Below are 27,622 nucleotides of genomic sequence, written 5' to 3'. Positions count from 1 at the left end.
CTGCGCCTTGCCTCCGTGTCACTGAATATAGCACACGCAGGGAACAACAAAAGGGCCTCTCTACCCAGAGCAGCTTCCAAGTAACCAGATTTAGAGGTGCCCTGGGAAACAAAACCTTTATTAACCTATTTCTGCAACTACAAAACTGATTCCAATGAAAGTTTAGCTTTAAAAAAAGACTCGACGGCTGACTCACGCTACCCTTATCCAATGTGCTTACAGGATTATTGGTTAGGTTAGTTAGAAACAGGGTCAGCCTTTGTCGAAGCCCGTCTGGAAACGTCTCCTACTCCACGCTTGGCAAAAAACAAAAAAAACATGCAGGTTATTGTGTCTCATTTTGTTTGGTTTTAAACCTTTTTATTTGAGCCATTTTCTCCCCATTTGAGGTGAAGTGCATGTTTTTTATTTGGTATTGTTCGATCCAGTAATTAGAGCCATCTTCAGTCTCCAGGCGAAGAACTCTATACAGACCTATCTCTGTTAGCACAATGCTGGTGGATCTGGGTTCCCATAGAGGACTTACTGAAGCCTGTTCAAGCAGGAATGGAAGAAAATACAAGGGCCCTCTGATAAAATTACCCAGAGTCAATAGCGTAGATACCAGGCACAAAGATTAGGTGCTGGTGTTCATTTCCCGCGGTAGTGCCAGTTTTCCAGGGGGCGCGAGAATGCATCTGTGTTACTGACACTAACATGTTTCCTTTTGTAATGTTAAAGCTTCTTTTTTAAATTTCATGTCAGTTAGTGTTGAAAGATGTATCTAATATACCCGTTTGTGTGTTTGTCTCATCTTGTCTTGGTCAAATATTACCAGTGAGGGAAGCAACCTGACTCCAGCACATCACTATCCTGACTTCCGCTTCAAGACGTACGCCCCGCTGGCCTTCCGCTACTTCAGAGATCTGTTCGGCATCAAGCCAGATGACTACCTGGTAAGACTAAAAACCTGGCAGACCTTGCAGGTCATTATTTGTGTTCATGCTCATAATCCAGACCTCAGCTCCGTCTGGATCACCACCTCATTTGTATGGAGCCATGCCGCAGGAAGCAAATCTAGTGCACTCTCATTTCTCAGCACAGCAACTGAAATTAACCTGCTGGTCCTATTCAAGGGGGTAAAAAAAGGTCATTTTAAGTTTTTGCTTTCAAGACTTAAAGGAAAAAAAAAAAAGGAGATTTAAGAAAATATGCTGAGTCACTTCCTGTCACTGACTGCCTGTCCAGTATTTCCCTGCACATAACCCGCATAAACTCACTGCTGTTTATGAGATTAAACAGAGATCATTTTTATAAATTAGTGAGATCTATGACATTGGATTTTGATTTTTTACCTGTTCCAGCCTCGATGCAAAGCTCAGCTAACTGCTTGCTAGGTGCTATAACTTCACATTCAACGTAAGGTGTTACAGGGGCATAAATGCTGAAATCGCATCATTTTAAGGCTGTTGCTAGGCGGTTGCCAGTCTACGTAATGACGTAGATGCATTTTTAAGATGTTCTACATGCCAAGTTTGATTTGTCATCTCCCTGGTTGTGTAGGAGGAGTGGGCAGCCAAAGAAACAACCACACAGGCTGAGATTTCCTGTGTTACAGCGAGATTCACCTGGTTCTTACATGCACACGTCACAAACTGACATAGATAATCAGTTGTAAGTCTGATAAAGAAGAGAGAATTCCTCGTTATTTTTGTCTGTCTGGAATTTCTTTCCACCAACTAAATGCTGACTAATGTAGAATCCAATAGGTTCAGTAATGCTGCAGTCCCCAGGAGGGTGAAGTCAAGGCAAAACATTGGGGTGGTGGAGATACTGGAGCTAATAATGACAGAGCATGTGCCCTCATTAGCACAGCTGTAATCCTCACACATGCAGTGATTTCCCAGCAGACTCACAGGTGCACATTTTGACATTTAGACAGAAGCATTTTGTGTGATTCATGTTTTTGTTTTTGCTCGTTTGCACGTGTTTTTGTCTGTGAAAATATTCCCTGGCTGAAGTCTTTGGTGTTCATTTCAAACGTTTGACAGTTCTAATTTAATGCTAAATTGATACTCTACCTGTATATAAATAAAATTAGATTTCAAAAAGGTGTGATTTCCTCTGACCTTTATCCTGCTGTGGCGGCATCTTCCTGCGTTCCTTATGCCTCGAAGTCTTTCCTAAACCCATCAGGCTACATTGTTCCTTTTGATGGCCAGATTCTTTTCTGCAAAAAAGAGAGACAAAAAGCTCCAGAAGAGAGTCGGAGATTAAAAAGTTATTTCAAGGCCGAAGAGGGTTGATGGCATAAGGCCCGCCAGCGTTGAGGAGTAGTGCTAATGACTGATGTCCTTGAGGTGATGATGAATTCATTCAGGCGGAGGCCACACTGCGGTGTCTAATTAAGAGAGAATGTGGACACGCATACACAGCCAGCCTCAGTGCAAATGCAATAAAGTGTGGATGTGTTTGTGCTGGTAACGCAACATGACTGTGGATGGTCATCAAGTGGAAGAGTCTCTGGAGAGGGAGAGTGGATGCCTCCAGTGTTTCTCTCTTTTGAAAATGTGGCTCTCATAATGCACTGATTAATATCTAACGCTTCTCTACAGTCTTGCGGGTTCTTGTATGTAGATGGGCACTGCGGGACAGAGGCTCTCGTTTCTTAGCAGGAAGATTCACATGTCCGTGGGCGCCTATAAAGTTTGACAAACAGATAAACAGTAGACTGATGTGAAGCAGAGCTGGCATTAATGGAACAATAAAACAAATGTAGACAGCTTTCTCCGATAAGCATGTGAACAACTGTAGACTTTGGGGCTGATTTTTCATTACAAAAGCGGCCCTCCAATTTTGTGGCACCAGCCGAGGGACCTCTGTTTCCTGCTCTGCTGCGTGCAAAGCTATACCATAAAGAGTTGATTTGTGAATTTGATGTATTAGATATGAAATGTTTATGGCTCTCTTCCTCAGTACTCCCTGGTAAACGAGCCTCTGATTGAGCTGGTCAACCCCGGGGCCAGCGGCTCTCTCTTCTACCTGACCAGCGACGATGAGTTCATCATTAAAACCGTTCAGCACAAGGAGGCCAAGTTTCTCCAGAGGCTGCTACCTGGATACTACATGGTGAGAAGTTTAATGTTACTTCACTACAGTTCGTGATGGCATGTGAAAATTGTTGCTGATTGGTGTCTAAAACCCGCTCGGTGTTAAATGAGTGATTACTCATGAGATGCGTCAGAGGCAAAAATGAGATGGAGTGAAAATGCCCTTTAGCTCCTGCACTAGGAGCCTGAATAGCAATTCAACTTGACTGAGGACAGTGGCAGTTGCATAGATAAAAGTCCAAAATTTGATCAGTTCATTTTGTTATTCATGTTTTTATTTATTGCATCCACATTCTGCTTGACATCAGTGAAGCATGGAGTGTACATGGTGCCAAGTTTTCCACATATGGAGTTTAAACCATACGCAGTCTTCCCCTTCCAGTTAGTCCTCTTCTGCAGCAATTCGCCACTTCTATTCACCGCTTGCTATTTTTAGATATATCCTTTCATAGAAGTGCTGTTCTGACCACTTAAACTTGTGCTCCAGTAGTGTGTTTTAGATCTGATCCACTGTGTCAAAACGGCAACCCTTCACTTGAATGTTTTCTTTTTGGAGTAGAAGGTAAAGTCGCAGGGAACCATATCCGGCAAGAATTGAAGGTGTTGAGCCAAGACTTTGTTAATGTGGGGAAAAAAATACACTCACAAAATTTTGAGTTGTCTATTGAATGTTTTCCCTCAGCAGTCTAACTTTGGGAGACAGTTTGGACAACTCCTTGAATGTTATAGCAAAATCGAAAAGCACGCTCACTGGGCACTATGTGCCATTCCACTGAAAACTGCTGTGCTCTGAGCCGTAACAGAAGACTCAGCACTCTTCTTGGCATGAAAATCAGATATGTCTGACACAGAAGTTTGCTCTTTGCACAAGTTTAAAGTCCTCTGCAAAGGTCTATTTTTTATTTTTTTTTTAAATCAGCGGAGCTACAGATTTTTTTATAGTAGTATAAATACTAAACAGATGGTCCACAATTTATAGCTCTATCTACAAACACTAACAGAGCTCCTTATCTGGGGTAGGTACGTCACAGTTATCTGCAATATAATTCTGACCATGCACAAATTAGTTACCAAACTGCTTCCTTTTATCCCACACATTAATATATCTTTTAAAAAATGCACCCAGTCTACAAAAGTCAACGTCGTTGCGGCCCCTGTGCTTTCTCTAAATTCACAGAACTTGAACCAGAATCCACGCACTTTGCTTCCCAAGTTTTACGGCCTGTACTGCATCCAGTCTGGAGGCATCAACATCCGATTGGTGGTGATGAACAATGTGTTGCCTCGCTCTGTCAAAATGCACTACAAATACGACCTGAAGGGATCCACCTATAAGAGACGAGCGTCCAGGAAAGAGAGAGAGAAGGCCTGTCCGACCTACAAAGACTTGGACTTTCAAGACATGCACGAGGAGGGGCTTTACTTTGACGCCGAGACGTACAACAACCTCATGAAGACTCTGCAGAGAGACTGTCGGGTAGGTAGTTTTATGGATGTTCTTCTCACAGACTGGCTTTGAAATGGCAGTCGTATCATGACAGGAAGCTCTCTATTGTTCCCTACAACAAATAAGGAAGTCTAGGATGATCTCATTTTGGTTTCATAGCACGGCGCTTTCCTGGTGAAATCCTTTCAAGCTGGAAATCTTAGTCTAGTGAGAAAATATATCTTTTTAAAGGGTTGGTATGTATTCTAACACCAGCAACATGCATCCTTGTAACTTAATCACATTATATACTGCTTTGGGATAATAAGTGCGTATCCTAGATGGGACGAAATATTTTGAAAAGAGAATTTTCCTTGTCTTTGCCACAGAGAGAAAGACAATGTGTTCAGCTAAACTTTCAGTTTGCCTCGGGTCTCTGTTCTTGTTTCCTTGCACGGCTATGTTTCACTACGTGACAGCTCTCCAAACACTGAATGTGATTAAGGCATGATCCTGGTAGCGTGAGACTCAGAGCCCTGTCCAAAGATAGTCTTCCAATCTAAAGGCTCACATTCTTCTCTGTATTAATGCAGACACCGTGAAATTGTTCAACTGAAGGAGGATAGTTTGAGCTTAATAAGAGACATGAGCTGTGATCTGGCGATTCACCAAATCTTTAAAAAAAGAAAACGTTATGCTGCAAACACATAAACTTCATCCTTTCATATCCCTTTGTCTGTCTGCATTACATTAGTTAGGAAGAATTGTTGCTAGTCATGGAGCCTGATGGATCGTATACAGTAAATTTTCAGATTTGTGGGCCATAGCTGTGATTAAATAAGAAGCCTCTAGGTTTTAAAAAGCAAAAGACACAAAACTTACTTGGTACTGATGTCTGCAGCCTCTGTTCCCCTCCCAAGGCAACAATTCAGGCGTTGTGCACCATAAACTCATAAAACAAATGGCTGTATATTAAGCTTTTTTACATTAGAGCTTTCTGAAATGTTGAATTAAGACCCTAATAAAGCACTAAGCATACATAACCTTTGGCTCATTGTCGGTTACAGCAGAAGTTTCCATTTGGAAAATACCCTTTCTAAACACAGAGAGGTGGCATATTTGTGAAGCTATTTATACACCATGATCAAACGCTAGATAATCAGGTTAGAGCAGACCTGGGCATCGGACAGCCTCTAGTTAGTTGTGCTTTTATTTTAAAGTCACCTTTGGGGTTTTGTTGTTTGTTTTTTTTAAAATCTATATATGTACATGTGTGCAAGCAAATGGAGCTTCACTGTGAACATGTTCGTGGAAACACTTATGAGAGATATGATACGATATGTAAATGTCAGCTCGCACTAAAAATAAAATAAAAAGACAGTTTCAGGGTGTAGAGTTTTTTTTAACAAGACATGTATGTAAGTATGTATTTACTGAGGTCAGAGGTAAGACTGTGTGCTTTGCTTGTGGAGAGCTCATTTGTGTGTTTGAGGAGTACAATTTGAATCGCCATTCTGAGACTAAACACACAGAGATGATTTTGAGTGTTTCTCTTTGGCTCTGGGTGAGGGCTGTGTCAATCCCACCCAGTGACAATTACACAGGCCAGTTACTTATTCTTTTAGGTAAATCCCAAGTATATTACAGAGGAGCTGGCAGGAATGACCTTAGTGAAAGGGACTGTAACAGGGAGTGATTTGTTCACAGATAACTGGCAGACGTTATGTCCAAATCTGACAAATTTCAGATTTGGACACTTTAAAAATGATTGAAGGCAGATTTAGACAGAAGTAACTGAACTGAACCCAGAACTGAAATTCATATGTTAGCATTGTACGATACAGCAGGAGGTGTGTAACTTGGTGCTAAAAATTAACCATGTTCATAACTAATAGAGTTAATTGGGGGCGAGAACGCTGAACTGTTTTTTGCACTTTTGAAGGAACATGAAACTAAATATGGTGACATAGGCTACCACACAGCTGTCAGGTGGCTCAGCCTGGGGAAAGAGTATGGGACCTCAGACCAGAAAGTCAAGAGCATTATGAGAAGAAAGGCACAGACTTTCCAGAGCTCTCAGATGCAGAATAGAAGGCAGATCTTGCATTTGCTGTCGCTGTGACTGTCCTTCACATTTCAACTTTAGACACTGAATCTGATGATTTTAATGCACTTATTTAAGACCAAAGCCAGCTAGTTTTACTGCACTGGAAAAAAAAAAAAGAAATAAAAAAACACAGATTAATTCATTTACCTACAAGCAAGATGGCAACAGTATTTTGTATAAAGTTAAGTCTTGTGCAAAAATATGCGCATACAGTTCACAGTTGTTTTGGGGAATGTTGAGTAAATGGTGATTAAATGTTGACGTTTTTACTGTGTCACATTTTCATCGTCTAACTGCAATGACGACTCTTTCTAGTAGCACTTTATAAAGAAAGAAAATTAATAAGTAAAATTGAGTTGGGCTTTTTGGTGTGTCGCTTCACAACAGCCCCAGCTTGTCATGTGGTCTCTTGGGAAAGTTAATTGCCCACTTATGTTTTTAAGGGCCATTTCAAAGTGCAGAAAATCTAGACCTCAATCGTTGTTTTTGGGGGGAAAAAAAATGTTAACAGCCTGCTGTATTTAACCTGGAAATAGACCTGGATGTTACAGCAAGTGTTGATGGGTACATCAGATGAGTTCAGGGAACAGCAAAAGAAAGACTTCCTGGCAAAGTTCCTGCTGAGTCGTGCCAACCTGCCAGACCTGGCAACCTCGTGAGGCTCCATATAGCTAACAACTTAATGACTTCCCTTACACCAAACTTCAGGTAAATGATTCAGTTTTTTATTTGGAAGAAGAGGAAACAAACATGATGTTTTTATTGAAAGAATTAAAGCTAATGAATAGTGGGATGCTGTGTGTTTAAATCAGCCTATTATGTAACACAATCTGTGTCCTCTAATTTCTGTATACTCAGAAAACAAGTAATGACATGGGTAGCTCAGTTTTACAGAAAATCTTTTGCTGCATTAGTTTGTAGTTTTTTGTTCCTCTTTAGGGGAAATTGATTCCTCTTACAGGACTGCTGCATGAACAGGTGTGATCACCTCTTGCTTTCCCTCCTTTTAAGTCAAACATTATCTCGAGTTTTGCGGTAAATCTGGGTCTTGTGATGTTGACTTACAGTCAGGCTACCATAAACTCAGAGCCTTATGTAATCTCCTCAGGTTAGAGTGTTTCTCATTATCATTAACCAGTGTGTTGACTTTCTCAAAGTTCTGTTTTCTTAAGCACACTGACACCGACATCCTCCCTTCTGGCTAATTCAGTGATTTCTTAATGTTTAACCTGGCAGCGCACGCAAGCAGTTCACAAGCTCAAAGTACAACAGAGATGCACTGGCTGTCTGTGTGTGTATAAAATTAATGTATATAGTTTATAAAACCTATATGGTGTATGCAAGTTGGACTGTTTTGCAGCAGCTGTTACAGAGACTGTGCTGTATAGTTTATTGTCATGGCTTCCTGCGTTTGCCTCCTAAGCGGGAAGCAAAGTGCCCTCTAAGCAGAATCTCTGTCCATTTCCATGAGTAAGCAGCTAACCCCGTCACCGCAGGAGAGGCTGCGGACCAGAACGCAGAGTAAGGGTCGACAGAAGCTAAGCAACAGGGGGCATAGGGGGCTTTGGAGGGAACGAGGAAGTGGAAGAAAGAGTTGTCCTTTAATAGCTATGATAAAAAAAGTAATGTTCAGCTGTTTTTCCAGATCCTGCAGGGAATGTGGGAATGTGGAAAGTCAGTTTAGATAAAAGAAGAAATGGTGTTTGAGCAATGCTTGTGACATTTCAGAAATAACCGATACGAGAAATGTGCTCTCTTCTTAAGTCTCTCCTCTCCATTACTCTCCAGCTCCCCTGATACTCCCCCAAATGCCAAAACAACACGAGGCATTAATAATTCATGCTGAACTCTACTCTACAGAGAGAGTGAGACAGAGAGGGTTTATTGTAGAGTGTGTGTGCATCTACCAGTCTGACTCTGGGTGTGTGTGTGTGTGTGTGTGTGTGTGTGTGTGTGTGTGTGTGTGTGTGTGTGTGTGTGTGTGCGCGCGTGTGTGTGTGCGTGGTGAAGAGCATTGCTGTCACATTACAGTGACTGTGCAGTGAGGCAAACATAATGACTGTGATGCTGAAGATGAAATCAAGCTGTTAGGAGACTTTTCTTCACAACACATGCTTGGCTGTCAACACTTTGTCATCTTGTGGGCAACTCAGGCCAAAAAAGCATTAAGAAATATACACTTTTGGCCACTTTATTAGATACACTTGCTAGTACTGGTTTGGCCCCCTGTATGCCTTCAGAAGTGCCATAGAATAGCATAGATTCACAAAGGTGCTGGAAACATTTCTTGGGCATTTTGGTCCATATTGACATGATGGCATCACACAGTTGCCGCTCGCTGGATATTTTTTCTCTTTCTGACCATTCACTGTGAGCCCTATAGATGGTTGTGCAGGCAAATCCCAGCAGATCAGCAGTTTCCAAAAAAACTCTGCCCAGCCTGTCTGGCACCAGCAACCATGTCAAGTTCAAAGTCACTTAATCGCTTTTCTTCGCCATTCTGATGCTCACTTTGAACTTTAGCTTGTCGTCTCCGCCATGCCTCAGCTCCTGAAAGCACTGAGTCACAGGAATCTAATTGGCTGATTAGATATGTTTGTTAACAAGAAGATAAACAGGTGTACCTAATAAAGCGGGTGCAAGTGTATTTTAAAATCCAAGCTTTTGAATTTCAGACACCAACAAGGATAGAAATGGAAAGATTTAGTGCAATGCAGGCATGAACATGTGATAGATGGATTGTAATGGGAGTAATTTTGAATTATAATGACCGCTGTGTGGAAATACAGGGTAAAAAAATAGATGTTTTTCTTTTTTCTATTAACAGGTGAATTAAATGTGATTGTCTGCAATTATTCTGGTTAGACATTGATTCCCTTCTGGCTGTCGACTGGTTGATTAATGTGATTAAAGTGTTTTGGGGCACAGAGAGCAAATTTCATCTATTTTCTCTTTATTTTTAGCCATTAAATTAACCATTATATGGAAAATAATGTTGTTTGTGGAATTAACAGGTCAGTGGAAAATAGGAAGAATACAGCAGAGTGTGGTAGACAAGTGAAAACAAATATTACAGAGAGGGAAGCTCAGTTGATCACTCGGGTCCATTTCAAGAGAAGTCAGGAAGTGTGTTGCTCTTACAGCCGTTTTGTCAGCAGTCATTGAAGCCACTCGTTGCGTGGCGTCGTGACGTCATGGAGAGCAGTACGAATATGAAAACATTACGCCCTACTTTACACCCCTGTGGGACTTTTCTTTTTAAAGTTTCAGATCACAATGTGTTATGTTTGAATCATTCGAAGGGTAAAGTTAAATTAGATTTCTTTCTAATCAAGGCCATTTTCTGAATCAAGCCCTTTTTTCAGTTTTTATTGTGTCATTTCATACCGTTTTTTTTACCCATTGTGAAGAAAAGATCTTAAATTACCAACACTGACAGTGTGTTGCGGGATTTGAGTTGTGGCTTTTGTGACCTCCTCAGGTGGCGGGTTGGTGTTTGTTCCTTTCTGCCCCATCACGACTTCTGCGACAAACCAAGCGTTCTTGAACTGGACTCGTAGTCGGTGTATACTTGGAAAAAGTGCTTCAGCTTGCTCAATGAATAGGGAACACATGTATTTGTGTATTATTGATGTATTAGTGCAAAGTCGGGCGGCTCTACTGGCTCAGAGCTGAATGGGTGGAGGAGCGCTTTAGGCTAGACTATGATGAGAAAAATCGAATTTTGTTGAGGATTAAGCTTTGCTATGACAAAGCTGGCGTCTCACGGGAGCTTTAGAGCAGTATTATTATTACTTTCACTATGAGACAAGAACGGTTGTGTTTGAAAGCAGGAACTAAAGACTGTACCGGTATGCCCCTCAGAATAAGTCAGATTAAAAAATACAAGGAGAAATTTTGCATAAATAACACACAAACGTGGGTGTTCTCTGTCTGCTGTGATGCTTTGATTGTCCGTCGGGGAAAACTGGGGCCCGGATGCTCGGTCGTGGCTTTCTGTAGGCAGCGTGATGTGTATGGCTCTATTCAAAATGGTTGCTGTTTGAATAGGCTGGGGGAGTTTGAGCGAGGGGATGCAAATAGTTGATATGAAAAAAGAGAGGGGTGGGGGGTGATCGGTGAAAAGGCCCTGTGTTTGCTTTGAGTCACTCATTAAGTCTGCTTGCAGTTGTGTGCATGAGTGTGTGCCGCTTTGGCTTTAAATATCAGCAAATGCTAACTTGATTTACAATGAACACTAATAAAATCTTCTGACTATAGATAACTTCATTTTGCTCTGGATTCTGGGCCATGACTGTCTTTGATTATGTCAGGTTTTTTCTGCAGTAAATATAGAAATCTTTGTGGGAATGCATAGTGTTAAAGCATTTATCTGGTTTATTCATTCATGTTTAGACAGCCTGTTTCATCTGATTTTTCATCCCATATAAACACATTAAAGCTGTCGAGGGAAGCGCGATTTATGACTCGAAAGCTCAACTGGCATTGTTTTGACCTTAAACGAAGGCAGAGTTCAGCGGTAGGCGTGGCGTAGCTGCAAGCTCGATCCCATCAGAAGATGTGTGTCATTTTTATTCTGCCGACTGTATTTGCAAAAGCAAATGGCTTCAAGCTAAGAATATTAAACCGTTACCATAGCTTGTCTTATTTTTCTTGGTTGTTTGTTTCAGTCTGGGTCATAAAGTAAGCCTCAGTACATGGCAGTGACCTCAATCCCATTCCCAGAACAAGCTCCCACCTCACTTTCTGCCCTTTTCCTGCCACAGGGTGGCTTTTCTTGAGCGCTGGGTTCCCATAAAGTCAGAGGGTTTATGGGAAGCTTGGTAAAAGGCTCCTCAGACGGGTCGGTGTGTAACACTTGGCTCTCTGTGGTGAAACACCTTGTGTATTTGGCTCTGAACAGGTTTCAGCAGAGATTTCCTGTTGCTGGCTTTCTGGTCTTTCATCACCCGACACACTTTTGACTGAGCTGGGTGATGAAAGTGTTTTAGGAAGGAAACAACTCCCTCCTCATGAGAGTCTAGTAGAAAACTTTTCAAAGTTTTGAGAGGTGGGAGATTGAATCATGTAACTATATCCAGATTGTGATATTGAGTGAACTCTTTTTATTTGTAATTTGCAATAGGTGCTTGAGAGTTTCAAGATCATGGACTACAGTCTTCTGCTGGGCGTGCACGTCCTGGACCACAGAGAGGGGGGCGAGCAGGGTCAGGCAGGGGGTGATGGGAGGAGACCCGTGGCTCAGAGGGTGCTTTACTCCACCGCCATGGAGTCCATTCAAGGAGACGGCAAGGCTGCTGAAGCCCTCACCACTGATGACACGTGAGTTTATTCAGCCTGGGGGGGCGAAGCACACACATGCACACACACATGCACACACACATGCACACGCACACCTCCTCTGTTTGTCTCCTGATGTCCACTTTTTCCCTCGCAGACGTTACACAACCTTCCACAGAACGCTCGAACACACAGTCGGGCTCTCGCATAACCATAGCTACAAAAATACAAACACTGGTCTGCATATTTACAGCAACACACACACACAAATGTAAATACTGCAGGAGCCTCTTTTACAAACACTCGTAAAAAGTGCAGAGGCACGTTTGAACGTTCATTTGAACTACAGCTGCTTTCTAAATGCTGCCATGTTTTGGTTTCTGTCTTCTTTTTCAGGATGGGCGGCATCCCAGCCCGGACACACAAAGATGAAAAGCTGCTCATCTACTTGGGCATCATAGATATTCTACAGTCATACAGGTACTGATGCTAATGAAACTGAAAAACACTGGATTTTTACTGCCTTTCCTTCTTACTTTGTCTAGAAAATAGATTAATATGTTGACTTCTTGTGCCACGAAGTCTTATGAGATCCAACAGCCTTTTGGGTCATCAGCTTTTCCTACTCGTGGTGCTTTAAAAGCATCGCATAAACCTTTGTGAGCCTTGTCGGCATCAGACTTGACAGCGAAGGCGAAGTCAGATCAGGTCAGATATGATGAAAAGGCAGAGTTTGTGTACTTTTGCTCTCTTAAAAGCTAAATGTTGCTTAACTTAAAGGCAGAACTTTAAGTTGAGCAAAGCTTTGCGCTGCACCCAGAGGGAAAAGTGAAACCTTTTAGGTTTGATCGGGCATAAAGGGGAATTTGTTGTATAACCTTCGTAACAAGGCCTCTTTTTGTTGTGTTTCTCCTGCAGGTTCATTAAAAAGTTGGAGCACTCATGGAAAGCCCTGGTGTACGATGGTGTAAGTTGATAGCCTGCTCAAATCTGATGGAGCAGCTTTTATGAATGAGCCTTTTATTTTGTTACGTCCTCTTTAAAATTACCCGTGGCTGTCTGATAAAAACCTGACTTCTTTTTTTTTTTTTTTTTTTTTTTTTTCTTTCTTTCCTCCCTTTCTGATTTGTCCTCAGGACTCCGTCTCAGTCCACCGGCCCGGGTTTTACGCCAGCCGCTTCCTGAAGTTCATGAGCACACGGGTCTTCAGGAAGACTCAGCGTAAGTCAGCTGACTGATCATGGTCATGTGAAACTAAAGGAGGAAACAAAATGTGGAAAGCTGGAAATCCTGCTCTGGTAACAGGAATGAAACTGTAGGCAGTTTATCTTATGAATTACTGGGTATTTTGATGTCACTGAAATGGCACTGGGTCTTTTAGAGTTGGCTATTGGATAAGCTTTTGAAGCACATGATCCGTAAACTCCGAGATAGGAAAATAGTTTTTTAATAGTTTTTTATCCGTAGCATCTATTCTCAGTGTCCTGGGTGTGGCTGTAGGTGAAACCAGGAAGCTGTTTTGGAACATCAAATATAGAAACAAATGTTACCATGTCGGACCCCCTCTGTGGAAATACATATGGCTGAGGCACTGATTTGAGGATTTAGCTGCGCTGTTAACCATTGCCAAGTCCCGACAGAGGGAGATGACAGGAAAGGATTTTATTTCACGCCCTGCTCAGGAGGCAGAATAAGAAGTGGCTTAGGGGACATTTGTGTCAGCGTCATTGTGCATTTTAACAGTTTAATAGCTTCTAATTTTGGAAGCAGGGCATTGAAGTTTTCCTCTGTGTGAACACTGATTTGATTTATCTCCCCCCTAATTATTGCAGTTTTTGTCTCCCTCGCCTCCAAGTCCCTGAATATCAGATTGTGGTCCTTTACCTGACTCATGTGCTCCTTTTTTTAAAATTTTGGCTCCACAGCAATTCGATTCTCCCCTTCAAAGAGGACCCGCACTTCCATCCCTGCTCTGAAGTCGTGCTCACAGGAGATCCTTTCATCGCAAGCGGATGAGAGGAACGAGGAGGACAGGAGGGACCGGCTGGTAGGAGCGCGCAGCCTCGCCAGCCTGGATGGACAAGGTACACAAAACAAGAGTTTGACAGATCAGCATCTGTGCCAAGGAAGTGGGGGTGGGATTGGTAGATCATAAAAAGCACTTGACATTTTACCTTAATCTTCGCCACGTCTGCCTCTTCAAGCTTCGTTTTGCGGCTTATTAGAGCTTTTTAGAAACACTCGAGGCCACTAAAGAGCTGCTTCCACTCAGCCATAAAAATGTTGTCCTCTCAGCACTTCCCAAGAGGAGGAAGCAGTCAGTGGTTGATGTATTGTTTGGCTTTGATGGAAATAAACAGAGGTTACCTTCCTATTAACATTACATCAGTTACAGTATTTGTGTGTACAAACTGTGTATAAACCATCCTTAGATTGAGCTCCCCCTACATTCTTACGTGATAAAGCAGCTACATCTGTGTGATCTTTGTGTTTGATAAGGCGAGTTATTTAGCCAACAGCACACCGGAAGAAATGTGGGTGTGGAGCAGAAAGATAAGTCACGGGGGTCATTTGTCCTCTCCTCTAATCGAGCCCTGCCCCAGCTGTATCTCCAGCTGTGATGCAACAAACTATAAATCCGTTTGGGTTGTTAAACTTCCCTTCGCTCTTATGGTCACTGAAGGGGTCTCGGGAAGGGCAGGAAATCGGTTTTCACTCTAAAGGGAGTGGCTCGTATGTCAGTTTAACCGGAAGCATCTAAACAAAGTGTGTCGCACATGCTGCTGCTTTGATCTGAAGTGGGCTGGACCAGCGAAAATCCCATTTCTGTCAGTGTAAAGAATTTTATCTACATATTTAATCCATTTCCATCTCAATATGAGGAAAAAAAGTGTGTGTTTAACAGTATGTCTCCGTTTTTGGTTTTTTTTTTTCATGATAAAGAAATTCGGCTGTAGTTAATGAAAGAAATCTGTCACTACGACTCTTTGGCCTTTAATGGTAAAAACAAAATGTGTAAAAGTACAGAATTGTAGTAGCTCATTTCCCCAGACTGCCCTGTAATGTTTAATTCACAGAAATGTCTATAGGAACTTGAATGTCATTCAGTCATTTATCTATTACTTCATTACTTTGGTGTCATATGAATGGCTGTGGGAGGGGATCTTTATCAGTAGGACATCTGTAAAATGTATGAAAATACAGGTAAAAGTCCAAAATTTATGCTCTGCTTCACAATCTCCAAAGATGTCTCGTGGGCTGGATCAGAGTCTTCGCCTTTTCGATTCTGGCCCCTAGGCCTTATGTTTGACACCCTAATCTAATCAGTTGCATTAAACTCTTATTCGCTGCCTTGTGTCGATGATTAGGTTTTGAAGTCTGCAAAGACACGGCAGAATTACAGGAAAAACATACTCACTTTTCCTAGGATACATCCAGTGTCAGCTTTAGATTTTATTCAGCTCAGCTTCCAGGAAATGCTTCCTTTTAAGGGGGAACTCTGATTTTACAGCGTTTGGTGTTCCCACACTTATCTGGAGCCGAAGTACTCAGCCTAAAGTTGTAAAATGTGTGGGATCGCCCAACCGTAGAGGTCAAAATGCGCTTACCTGGATTGTGGAGTTTGAAAGTCTGAAGGCACAGGAGTGTTTATTGTTTTACTGTTTTATGGTGCGCTCTAACATCAGGCTGTTGTGGCAGATGGCCGCCCTCGCCCTCGCTCTTCCTGTCGCCAAGTGTTTGCTCATAGTTAGATTGCTGAATCGTTAGGTTTTTCTCTGTGATTTTGTGGGGCCTTTCCCGTCACTAGGAAGCATCTTTAGATGACTGTTTGTATTTATTGGCACCATGTAAGTTAAAACTGAGCGCACCTGAGATAGGAAACCGTCACATGTTTAAAATTTAGTTTTCTTTTTTCCTCCTCAGCCGTGTTCGGTTCATATCTGCGCCCCGACATTGTCCCAGCCAACCCATCCTTCTACGAGGGCTCCTCCATGGGAACTATCTCCACCTCCTCCATCTTTGTAAACGTGGAAAACCAAACAGAGGACAGGTACAGTGTCTCCTGTGTTGACGTTTCCTTGTTTTCCTACACTCACATGATCCTGAAATGTTAAGCTGATCACCTTAAACCATGACGCAAGGCCACGAAGAAAAGAAGGAAGTCACGCCTAACATGTACACTCACGCACATGCTCGGGCACTCCCGCCTTATTGTTACCTGTGCGTCTACGTCACACGGTCTTATTGGTGACGTGCGTCATGGAGCATGTTACTCACTTAGTTTGCCTGCATGCATCCAAGTACACGTGCACGCTTCATAGACAACATATGAATCAGGATGCGTGGTGTTGTAGTGGATGCCAGGAAAACTTTTATTTGATTGGACTCTTGTGGCAGGAATGACTTTGGATGGCTCAAGCGTCCCTTAATGAAATGCTTTAATGGCACAGCATTGACTAATAGTTGAAACCCTGATTTTTAACACAATCAGAGTGTTACATTAACAGGTTTCATTGTGACTTTTACCAATGTGGAGAGAGAAAGTGTGTTAAAGCTTTATTTCCTGTCCTGCTAAAAGCCTCTAAGCCCTGCATCCCCTGCCCTTTGCATTTTTTTCTTCCCTTCCACCTTTCAGTGCTCCTCCTGTCCAACAGTGTCGAGTTCAGCTTGCTTTCTGAGGCTGCATTGTGTGACTTGCCCGGTCTTGTCCCTTCATCAGTCACCTGCTGCTGCCCTGACATTGTTCTGTCAACTGTTTTTATAAATATTTAAACAGCAGCTTTGACACACTCTTACTCTGTGCCATTACGCTGCACAAATACGGTGACAAAAGAGGACAAGCGGCGCTGTGGAGACTGTATATCAGCCAACAATAATCCCTGTCTGACAGCCGCTCTGCCTTTTATTTTAGTAACACACTTTTGAAGTGTCACATCTATCTATCTAGCTATCTAGCTATCTATCTATCTATCTATCATTCATTTTTTATTTATTTATTAATAAAGCTGTAGCTTATCCGTATGTCTCACATCCATCTGTTATCTCTACAACTATAGCAACATGCTGCTCTTGTTCTAATTGGATTACATCTCTTTGAACCCCTAACATAGTGTGTCATATGTTAGAAAAGGGCAAAAACACATTCCTGAATTTATCAGGAAGTCTGCTGATGTGCATATAAGGGAAAACGATCTTTTGTTGCCCCCTAGTGGTGAACCAGAGACTGCAACTAAAGGCAGGATGAATTTTGCAGTACGAATGTGCGAGCTACGTTCAAATCCATTTATCTGACTCCTGTATGGATTCAGTCTAATAGCACTCTATTTCAGCATTACGCTTTTGATCCATTTTTAATAAGTCCCTCCCCCCATTCCTCCTCGTCCAATTCAACTACTGCAAGGAATTTCCAAGATCTGTGGGCTGCGCGTTAGCTGGATCTCATTCGTTGAATGCGTACATGCATGAAAAAGAACATATTTTCTGTCAGAGTGCAATATGCTACAGTTTTTATTAGAAAGGATAGAAAATTGGAATTTCTGTGGATGTAAGTTCCCTCCAGTGGAAACCAAAATGAAGGAGTTAACTTTTTAGGTCTGTAATTTCCTGGAAGAAATCTCTTTTAAAGCTCACTTGTATCTCTTACTCCACATTGAGAAATCTGTAGGACTCTCTCTCCCAGCAATTCCTCTCAATTTCAACCTCCCGTTTGGCGTTTCTGAGACAATGAGCCTCTACGTCCCGACACCAGACAGGTTTCTTTGTCTCTTTACGTCAGAGTCCGCAATAAATCTGCGGTTCGTTTGTTAAGGGGTTTTTTCCAATCCCTTTTCCAGCACTGTTTATACAGCTGCCCTGCTCTAACCGGGGCTTTGACGCAGATGATAAGCTCTCAGGTCCGTCTACAAGTTAACGTGCGACCGTGTTTTTCAGGGATGACGTCGCATCCAGCTCCACCTTCACCCTGGAGGACAGTGCCATCTGCCTTACGTCGGAGCAGAGCACCATGGACGTGGACATGGATCGAGATGACGGATCGGTTCTTGACGTCTACCTGGTGGGTTCATTTATTTCAGGTTATTCTTGTTTAAATATTGACTAGGCTTCAGCTGGATATACTGACTTATTCTCTTTGTTTCACAGTGAAAGGAGCAGCTTTACAAACATTCATTTTCTCCTGCCAAGCATAAGACAATCGCCACACCCCCACTGGACAGGCCATGCTGGCGTTTGACTCACTTTCAGTGCTGCTAGATCCATGTTACCACTTGTCTTTGCCAACACATCAAAAAAAGTACTGAGATTTCCACTGGTTGTTGGACGAAAAGTCAAAGTGAAGGAGATCTGCGAGGAACCATGCAACATACCGTGTCACGTGCTGTACATCAGACTGAGCTTTGGGAACATGCGTCAATGCCGCGGCACCATTAGGTTTTATATGTGTGTACTGTTTTCAAGGCCTACAAAACAACTTCAGCATATTTGAGGAGACGGTAGATGCAAACCATTCATGTGTTTAGATGTTTGGTTTGGGTTTTTTTTCTTTCCCTGCTGTTCAGAAAGACATGAAGGACACTTTTACGATTCGCGACTGCTTTAGTTGCTGTTAAAATGAGAAATGTTTACACTGAATTTATGGTGGCATCTTTGTCCCCAATGAGGAGGGACGCCGCGTTGTCAAACGAAGGACACAAGTTGGTTTTGTAGCCGCATCCAACACCTACCAGGAAAGACTCCTGTGAACAGACTAGATACTGAAGCTGCCGAGGCCAAACCCGAGGTGCGATCCGGTTTAAGCGGCCTGCATTTTTTCCTAACTGTGCCGCCCGGAGAGGAGCGTGAAGCGAGCAAAGACTGCGGCCAGGCCTCGTCTGAAGCCCGGAGCAGGAGGCACTTTTGCCATGTTATGATTTCTGTAAGACAGATTTCTCCAAGGACACTGCTTTAGGCGGGTGGGCTACCTGATAGAAGCACAGATGTGTGAACATGCACTTTTTTTAAAATCTTTATTATTCAAATGCACACTTGTTTTGTCGTTGACACTACATGTACAAAGACAATGAAGCAACACTGTAGATATTTTTTTTTCTGTTTGATGTGGAACTACTAGTTTCATGAGGTTTGCGTCATGACTGAAGATGCTTTTACTCAGGATATCCTTTGATACTGAATAAGTGTGTCCTCTTTAAGTTCAAGTTCTGAGACACTCGGTGGCGGTCCAGTACCGCTCCATCAAAATCATATCCAGCTATAAGTGTTTGAACTCCACGATCACGTCAGTTGAGACCATAATTTATTATGTAAATCCCAATATTTTACCATTTGCTGAAAATATACTTTCATCGCTGAATGTATAGACAATGCGTATTTATATAAAGAAGAGACTCCTATAAATAAAAAATTTAAACTCTGTGTCTGCCTGTGAATGCTCAAAACATTTCATGTCATGCGTTTGCAGGTCATAGCTGTGGATGTTTAGGAAGTGGCGGTCTTTAGTGAGAGTATGGGTAGAAACCCTAGGCATGCAAACACGGTGGTAACACGTAAACTCCACGTAGAAACGGCCGTGACCTGATTCTGTTCCAACGCTGATTATTGCGGCTTTCCACAGAAACCAGTTTCATTGTCACGCCAGTGTGAGGAAAAGAATACGATCGGTTCTGCTGTATATTAACTTTAATTTACAGAACATTGCAAAACATTTACTGTCAAATAAAATTTCTCATATACAGTTTAAAAATATACAAACTATTTAAAATACAGACAAAACTGAAATCACTAAATGCATTCTGCTCATGTAGCTACAACACTGTGCAAAACGTCTGCAGCCACGCCTCATTTCGTGACATTTGCCTCCAGATTTTCTTGTAATTTTTTAAAGTGGTTTTCAGAAATGGCTCTCTGGGCTCTTCCAAAGATTTTCTTTAGACATTGGCTGCTTTTATTAAAAAAAAAAAAAAAAAAAATACAATTTTAATTTATTTTAAATACAGTTTCAGTCCATTCCTTGTACCCGACCATTTTCAGAGGTATGGTTTTAGTTTAAGCCTTTTAACACTCATATGAAAAAGGCACCAAACTAAAGTTAAATGCTCCTCATCGCCCAAGCTATATTTCTTCTGACTGCTTCTGTCAATAAATTCAAGTGTTTAAGAGTCACAAGTGATAATTTATTTGACATCTAGAGTTTTCTCTGTACAATACACCGTGTCCACTGTGCTCTCTGAAAGCTACTTTATAACAATATTAAAGATTTCAAAGCTTTAGGCCATCAAACTGCAAAGAGTCGCCACGAGAGGGAGGGAAGAAGTGAAAGTGTTCCCACCTCATCAGTGCTTTTGCTGTAAATATCAGTTTAGGTTTTTTTGTTTGTTTAATTGACCTTTAGTGAAGTTTAGCAGTACCAAAAAAGGAGAAAAAAGCAGCTGTAATATTACCAATTAGAGCAAGACCCCCCCCCCCCCCAAAAAAAGTCAGGAAATGGATAATCAATAGAAATGCACGAAATAATTTACCCCAAAAAAAAATCACCTCATGAAATTCTTGTGGTTACATACAAAAGCGCCCATGACCAGCATGATCTAGCTAAGATCATAAACAACTACTTTTGTTTTAAAGCTCGAGGGGCATCTGAATAATTACAGATTCTGTAGATCTTACCTCGTTCACTTCAATAAAATCAATCCAATCGAAAAAAAAGAAAAAAAATCATGAACTTAGTTAAACTTAAAAGGTCAAAGATGGTATGCATGGTAATTAAATTAACCCAATAAAACAAAAATATACAAATATAATTAATTATAATTATAGAAGATGTAGCTGCCAGTCAAGTTGTGCTTGGGGTCCTGGTTACCTCGTTGAATTCAGAAAAGGATGGGCTTCCCAGCGGTTTTCTCCTGGACGTAGGAGCTGAAGCGTTTGAGGAACTTGGGATACTCTCTCTTGGCCACAGGTCTGAGGATTGATGCTGGAAACCAGCCTCCGGGGTTCACTGCAGTCACACAGAGAAATATAATCAGGAAACAGTGTGTTCCTGCTGACTTATGATAAAACTATTAATAATAAACCTGCACAGGCAGCTGTGTGGGATGCCCTCTGGCGGGACGTGGTGATTTAATATTTATGTTTTTAAATGAACTCCCTCGACTCGCTCGGCATCTCTGACAATAAACTGGCTTATTCATCCTGCAGCGCTGCTTTATGTAATAACCTGCTTGTCTGCAGGGGCAGAAGTTGCAGTCTGGACTACAATTTCAAAGTAATACCCCAGGCTGGGTCATCCTCGTGTCAAAACTCCAAAATTCATTTAACAAAAACAAAAAAGGGCCAAAACAAAGAATGGCATGTCAGTCATTCAAACGAATGAATAACCAATTCTATATTTTCTTTGATGGTCTAACAAACACTTCCATTAGACTGAATAACCAAACATTCAGACATTCAAAGTGTGCTTTTCTCATCTGTCGTGTACAAAATCTAGTGATACATGTGAGGACTGTAAGACTAAATAGAGGCTTTGTTCTGCTGTCTGCTGAGATCAAATCCAGATGCTCTTAAGAGGCACTTACCATTGGCAACATAGCTGACCCTGCACGAGATGTTGTCTCTGCTGATCTCTTTGTCGCCCTCTGGTGGACTAACCAGCGTTTGGCAGATCATTGCAACATTAAGTTTGGCACGAACACACCGGTTTGTTAGCTGAAAGTGAAAAATACATGAATAAATAAATAGGAGTAAAAACAAATTAAATCCCCCAAAACAGACACATATCTCACTGTAACTGATATGACTGACAGACTTTGGTTAACATTGTTCTCCCATTTACTCAATAAGGCCTTGTTTGACAAGATGATGTTTGATACTAACATGAACTAGATGCACTGTTACAGCACTTGGAGGTGTGAAGAGAAAAATATGCATAAGCAGTATGTTTACCCAGCTTTCTTTGTCAGGCATAATGTATTAAACCTCAAATGTAAGAGTTGTTCTTATACCAGGAGCAGTGCTTATGTCTGTTTTCAGTCATCCAGGTCATGGCACGCTTAAGCACTCGAGCTGAAGGCAACTGGACGTGTTTTTACTTTCATTAAGATTTTTCACATCTCATCAGAGAGTCTTCTTCAGTCATAAAGGCCCAAATATTTAACCTCTACTGGGATTGGCCAGAGTCACCTCTATTTTTTGAGGCGACTGAGGTCCTTCAACATCTGCCGGACAATGCTTGGGATTTTCTACAAGTCTGTTGTGGCCAGTGCGATCCTCTATGCTGTTGTATGCTTGGGGAGTAAATTGAGGGTTGCTGATGGTAAGAGACTAAATAAACTGATCCGCAAGGCCAGTAATGTTGTGGGGATGGAGCTGGACTCTCTTGAGGTGGTGTTGGAGAGGTGAATGTTGTCCAAGATAAAGGCAATGTTGGATAATTCCTCCCACCCACTCCATGACATGCTGGTCAGTCACAGAAGAAGTTCAGCAAGAGACTAAGATTACCAAAAAGCACCACTGAACGACACAGGAAATCATTCCTGCCTGTGGCCATCTCCCTGTACAACTCATCCACTTAGCACACTGTATACTGCAATAGCTACACCCCTTTTGCACATTCCCTTCTTTCTTATTCAGATATTTATCAATAAGTAACTTATATGTATGTATATATTGTGCTATTTATTACTTTTTGTAATGTCTGTCTTTGTTACTGTTTGTACTGGAGCACTGTAACCAAAATAATTTCTCCTAAGGATCAATAAAGTGTCCTGATTCTGTTCTGATTGTCACCTTGGGGGTGGTCCTGAGAGTTTTTGACTCACCCTGTCATCATGTCAAAAGGAAAGATGTTTCACCTTCACAAACCTAAAAAGAAGTAAAGCTGCCTTTAACTCAAGTGCTTAGCACTGGGACTCTGCTGTAACCCGAAGTAATTGTCTTGTGTATGACTTTATGAGCCTCTCACATGATTGTGCTCGGGATCATTGTCCTGTCGCGTGACCCAAGCTTTAGCTGCCAGTGTCAGATTTGACTCTATAATACTTCATGAGTTCATGAAAGGTGCTCAGGTTCCTGTGACTCCGAAACATCATTCCTCCACCACTGTGTCTGACAGTTGGTTTGATGTGCTAATGCTGATATGCTGTAGTTTTAAAACTACTTCAGCCTGAAATATACATGTAAAAAAACTTATTATTATGATTATACGACTATTATTACTATTTTTGTTAGGCTGTGAGATGGGTTAATGATTAGCCGTACTGTTGATTTTCATGCATTTTTTGTACAGTGTCAGATTTTTTCACCAAAACAATTACTAATTGGGAAAAAAAAGAAAGAGAAGACACACACACACACACACACACACACACACACACACACAATTATCCAACATCAGTAGCGGCACTAACTTATCAGTTCAGTGACAAGACACCCCTGCAGAAAACAGAAGAGTAGCGCCATCTGGTGGACAAATCTAAACATTTTAAATTGAAGCGAATTTCAATAGCTTTCAATGGGGCATTTTTTGGCCTTAGATCAAATGTGGATGTGCATAGCCTAACCATTTTAAGCTAATTTAAGGAGTTGAGACAACTATTCTAAAATTTAAAAAATATATCTTTTGGCAAATATCAGCTATATTCATTCAGCACAGCAGAAAATAGAAAATAAAAGAAATAAAAGAAATAACAGAAAATAAAAAACTGAATGGCACAAAATGTCCTGAACATCATCTATTAATTAAATGAACACAGCACAACAGTCTAGCGCTAAAAACACAAGGGAAGCCTCTGAGGGTTAATCTTACAGGTACATCATCATGCTCCACAGAGATGTTGCAGACGATCCATGTGTCGGGTTCACTTTCATTTCTCGGTGGAATCATCCTGATGACTGACAGGAAGAGCACATCTCGCTGAGCGACAGGCCACACTGTCTAAAACAAAGGAGACACGTGATCAATTCAATCAATCAAAAACAGGCTGTGCAATATAACTGATGAAATGTGCATTGTGTTTCACTGTGCAGTGTGCACTCAGTATACCTTGTGCGTCTGGTAGACAATGACGGCATTATCAGAGAGCTTTTCCACAACGTGGAAATTTTCAACGGTGGCTGTGGGAGGGAGAGTTCACATCAGGTCATGGCAATAACACAAGGAAAGTCAAATAGTAATAATATGTTGGACTAAAACACAGATCTTACTCTCCCAGTCCAATCGGACTGCAGTGTCCCAGAAGTAGTGGCAGACCTCATGTCCAGTTACCCCCTTCACAGCATGTGTCGCTTTGAGGGGATCCAGGACGATGCCGTTCTCCTCCACTTCCCTCCTGTATACCTGTTACACAGCACCACAGACAGAATATTATAAACACACTAACAACTTCACCCGTTACTAAAAACTAAGATGATTTTTCTCAGGCTTTTAAAAGTTTTAAATCACCGTGTATTTCAGCGGTGTATTTTTTCACTGTAGCACAAATAAGTTACTACTGCAGTACATTTTAAAATGTGAATGAGATTTAAATATTCACAGCAAACAACAGAAATAATTCATGTTTTCTGTCCTCACCTTCATCGCCCCTTCTTCTGCTACCAGTTGCCAGTTGGCACCTCCGCCCTCCTCCTGGATGGAGTAAGCCATGTGATTCTGCACAGTTTCCTCCACCTAAGAGTCAGATATTATAGCATTACAGTATTTATATGCCTGAGCGATCATCACACCTTCTACCTGTGTATTTAGTTTTTTTAAACAGAGGTGTTGATAAAAATAAGAGAAGCCATGAATCCCAGAAATGTCTTAAGCAAATTTACTATCCAACTAAATAAATATTACACACTTGATATTGCTTGGGTGTGTTCAAAACCTCAACAACGCGTCACGGTCCCTGATTTCTCCCAGAATTTTGACTTCCTGTATAGTCAGGTGGTGCTATATACTGAGCGCAACCTGACTCTGATCCTCGGAGCACAGGAAACGTTTGTGAAATCCTGCAGGGAGTGGTTTAGCAGGCGTTTACGTGACGTTCCCAAACACAGCACTTGAGGGCTGAATCAGTGAATGTTATCTGAAGCAGATGACTGATTAGCTCGATCGAGGACGAGGAAGGAGAGTGGATATAGAGCTGTACATCGGAGAAAGATTTTAAAAAGAAGAAGGAATAAACTACAAAAACTGAAAAAGACTCCACAGCAGGAGAGCAGAAGACACATAACAACCCCAAAAAAGTAGCATTTCATATGAATCTGTACTTTAATATTGCAGTGAGCACAAAATGATGTGATTAAGATTAAGGTCAGGTATGTCAGCGTCATCAGCACCAAGAAGACCTTGATTTGTACAGGGATGATAAGACAAAGATAAGAGCAGCAACTTGTTACCTTAAATTTTAACAAAGGTGGACAGGAGGAGGGTGAATAGCACAGAGCAAACAAACATAAATATGGTTCGCACCTTGTTGGCAAATCTGTGTGTGCCGATGCTGGAATATTCATGACCGGAGGAAGCTGAAGGCAGTTGAACTTTCCAGACCGTCCTTGACTGGCTCTGAGGGAACGAGCAGATGAGTTAAGATGAGAAGATCAAGGAGACAGAAATGGGTTTATGGAGGCCATGAATGAGAACATTGAGACAGCAGTGAGGAGGGTGACAGATGGGTTCAAGGTGGTGTTGCTGGGCTCTGAGACCCTTCTCGTGATGGACAGACTGATATATGAGTTTAGAGAAGAGTCTCTGCAGACTATGAGTTCATTTAAGTTCAGTTTTATTTGTCATATGCAAGTTAGCACAGGGTCAACATTGCAATGAAATGTATGTGACGAGCAGAAGACAGTCACTCAGCAGTATAGTACAGTAAAAAAAAGAAAAACATTGTAAAAGAGCAAAATATTTATAAAATATAGTAAATATTTTGCTCTGACTATGATGTTCACATACAACAATGTGTTCTATAATGAGAGTAGGGAGCAGGTGGAAGAGAGCCTGGGGAGGTGGAGGTATCCTCTGGAGTGAAGAGACATGAAAGACAGTAGAAGAAAGACCTAATATGTGTGTGTGAATGAGAGGGAGACAGGTGTAACAGTGAAGATGCAAGGAGGAGGCAGCCTAATTTTGACCTAAAATGAACAGTAATTAATATAATATTATAGCTTGAGTGTTTAATCATAAGAAAGTTTTGCACAGGCCTCTATGCAGTCCCCCAAGAGCTACATTTCAGTCTAAAGGCCTCAGTTAGCATGTTAAATGTTAAAGTTCACGACAGTGCAAAAACACTGAAAGAGTGTGGCTTGTTTGGAAGGGTTGCCACAAGAAAGCTTCTTGTCTCTCTCTAAACAAAAAAGGAAGAACATGGCTGCACAGCTTATCTGAACAAATCACTAATAAGACCTTTGGACAGGCAAGACCAAAGTGGGAATGTTTGTCCATGAAGAACTGCACTATGTGTGTTGAAAGCCAAACACAGCATATCAATAAAAACATCAACATAGTGGTGGTGGTGGTGGTGTGATGATTTGGGGTTTGTTTTACAGCCACAGGATCTGGCCACGTTACAGCCAGCCAAGAACTCCTCTCTATAACAAAGTCTTCTTCAGTCAAATATAAAAGTATTTGTCCCACAGCTACTGTAAAGCTTTACCCGCATGCAATTTGACAATTATCTGATGCAAAGCATCAAATCTACAGCAGAATGACTGGAAAAAAGAGAAGAAAAATCAAGGTGTTGCAATGGCTCAGTCAAAGTCCAGAATGAGCTGCGCATAAACAAATGCCCGCAAACCTCACTGAACTGAAGCAACGCTGTAAGGAAGCGTGGACCAAGGTTCCTCTATAATGATGTGAAAGGCTGATAAAGTCATACAGAAATCATTTTGGGACTTCAGGTTATTACTGCTAAAGGTGCTTCTAGAAGCTATTGATTGGGGGATGCACTCAGTTTTCCACAGGACTTGACTTTCCTTTCCACGTGACTGTTTCTGTTCTACTTTGTATCTTTGTCCATTAATCCGTTTGGATCTTATCTCTCCTTGTCTACACGAAGAAATGCTGCCATTCCACATAACAGCTAATCAGCGAAGAAGTAAAATGGTTAGATTATATTCAATAGTTTATCCCAGTCCAATTAGTATTATTCAGATCTATGACTTAGAAGAAAGGAATTATAGCAAACTAGCTAAAGTATCTGGACTTTGTTTTTTTAATTGCTGTGTGGATAAACTAACAAATCAAGTGTGGCTACCGGTGAACTGTAATGCTAACAACAGAGTAATACTATTAAAGTCAGAGGAACCAAACACAAACAAACAGGTATAAAGGGAGGTGTCGGCATTCCAGACAACACAAAATAAATAGAATGTGTCGTATAACCAGGACACAGAGACCTACTGTAACTGGATGGCTGCAGGTCTGCACAGGGATCCATCTTTGAGTCTCCTGCTTCAGCAGCTGTTTCTTCTTACTTTTCCGCGACTGCTTCGGTGAACTGTGCAACGAAGTCCCGGTACTCATTTTCTAACTTACTCTCTGAACAAGTGTGGGTAGGTGTGTCCCGCTCCTCGTGTTTGCTCTGTGACTGTTTCTATGTCTCTACCCCACACACCCGCAGTTAAACTTCACATACATAACCAAACACTGATAAGTTTGTGGTTGATTGACTCAGGTAGTCTAACTCACAGGAAATACTTCCCGGCTTACCTTTACGCACAGAGAGAGAGAGAGAGAGAGAGAACTGGTTT

General features: G+C 41.6%; 2 protein-coding genes across 4 annotated transcripts in view; one reads left to right on the top strand and one right to left on the bottom strand.

The window, feature by feature from the left end:
* Positions 1-19,312, top strand: part of pip5k1bb (phosphatidylinositol-4-phosphate 5-kinase, type I, beta b) — a 32,471-nt gene extending 13,159 nt beyond the window's left edge. For all 3 annotated transcript variants that reach the window (XM_086314116.1, XM_086314115.1, XM_086314117.1), the window contains exons 5-15: positions 818-935; positions 2,956-3,108; positions 4,267-4,566; positions 11,748-11,944; positions 12,299-12,382; positions 12,821-12,869; positions 13,039-13,123; positions 13,828-13,986; positions 15,827-15,953; positions 17,834-17,957; positions 18,044-19,312. In XM_086314116.1, coding sequence (XP_086170242.1) covers positions 818-935; positions 2,956-3,108; positions 4,267-4,566; positions 11,748-11,944; positions 12,299-12,382; positions 12,821-12,869; positions 13,039-13,123; positions 13,828-13,986; positions 15,827-15,953; positions 17,834-17,957; positions 18,044-18,046 — 1,399 coding nt within the window. In that variant the 3' untranslated portion in view covers positions 18,047-19,312. The remainder of the gene's footprint in view (positions 1-817; positions 936-2,955; positions 3,109-4,266; positions 4,567-11,747; positions 11,945-12,298; positions 12,383-12,820; positions 12,870-13,038; positions 13,124-13,827; positions 13,987-15,826; positions 15,954-17,833; positions 17,958-18,043) is intronic.
* Positions 19,313-19,568: 256 nt separating this feature from the next.
* Positions 19,569-27,616, bottom strand: LOC147317301 (ceramide transfer protein-like). Its single transcript, XM_086314119.1, has 8 exons — positions 27,273-27,616; positions 25,344-25,436; positions 24,462-24,557; positions 24,095-24,227; positions 23,934-24,004; positions 23,697-23,825; positions 21,469-21,598; positions 19,569-20,891 (listed from the first exon to the last, which is right to left on the bottom strand). Exons 1-8 carry the CDS (start codon positions 27,393-27,395, stop codon positions 20,764-20,766), a joined length of 903 nt encoding a protein of 300 aa, XP_086170245.1. The 5' UTR covers positions 27,396-27,616; the 3' UTR covers positions 19,569-20,763.
* Positions 27,617-27,622: the final 6 nt, after the last annotated feature.

The sequence above is a fragment of the Aulonocara sp. 'chitande type north' Nkhata Bay genome, linkage group LG12, assembly GCF_057382095.1.
Source record: "Aulonocara sp. 'chitande type north' Nkhata Bay isolate Kocher_YH1m ecotype deep benthic linkage group LG12, A_spYH_male_GT1.1, whole genome shotgun sequence".
Taxonomy (NCBI): domain Eukaryota; kingdom Metazoa; phylum Chordata; class Actinopteri; order Cichliformes; family Cichlidae; genus Aulonocara; species Aulonocara sp. 'chitande type north' Nkhata Bay.
The sequence above is the reverse complement of the archived record's forward strand: the minus strand, read 5'-3'. Positions and strand labels throughout refer to the sequence as shown.

Excerpts from the sequence above, each read along its gene's own strand:
- LOC147317301 (XM_086314119.1), bottom strand. The coding sequence starts at position 27,395 with ATGAGTACCGGGACTTCGTTGCACAGTTCACCGAAGCAGTCGCGGAAA. Across the intron at positions 25,437-27,272 it reads CCTGCAGCCATCCAGTTACA|AGCCAGTCAAGGACGGTCTG; the intron begins GTAGGTCTCTGT and ends TCGTTCCCTCAG. Across the intron at positions 24,005-24,094 it reads AGTCCGATTGGACTGGGAGA|CCACCGTTGAAAATTTCCAC; the intron begins GTAAGATCTGTG and ends TCCCTCCCACAG.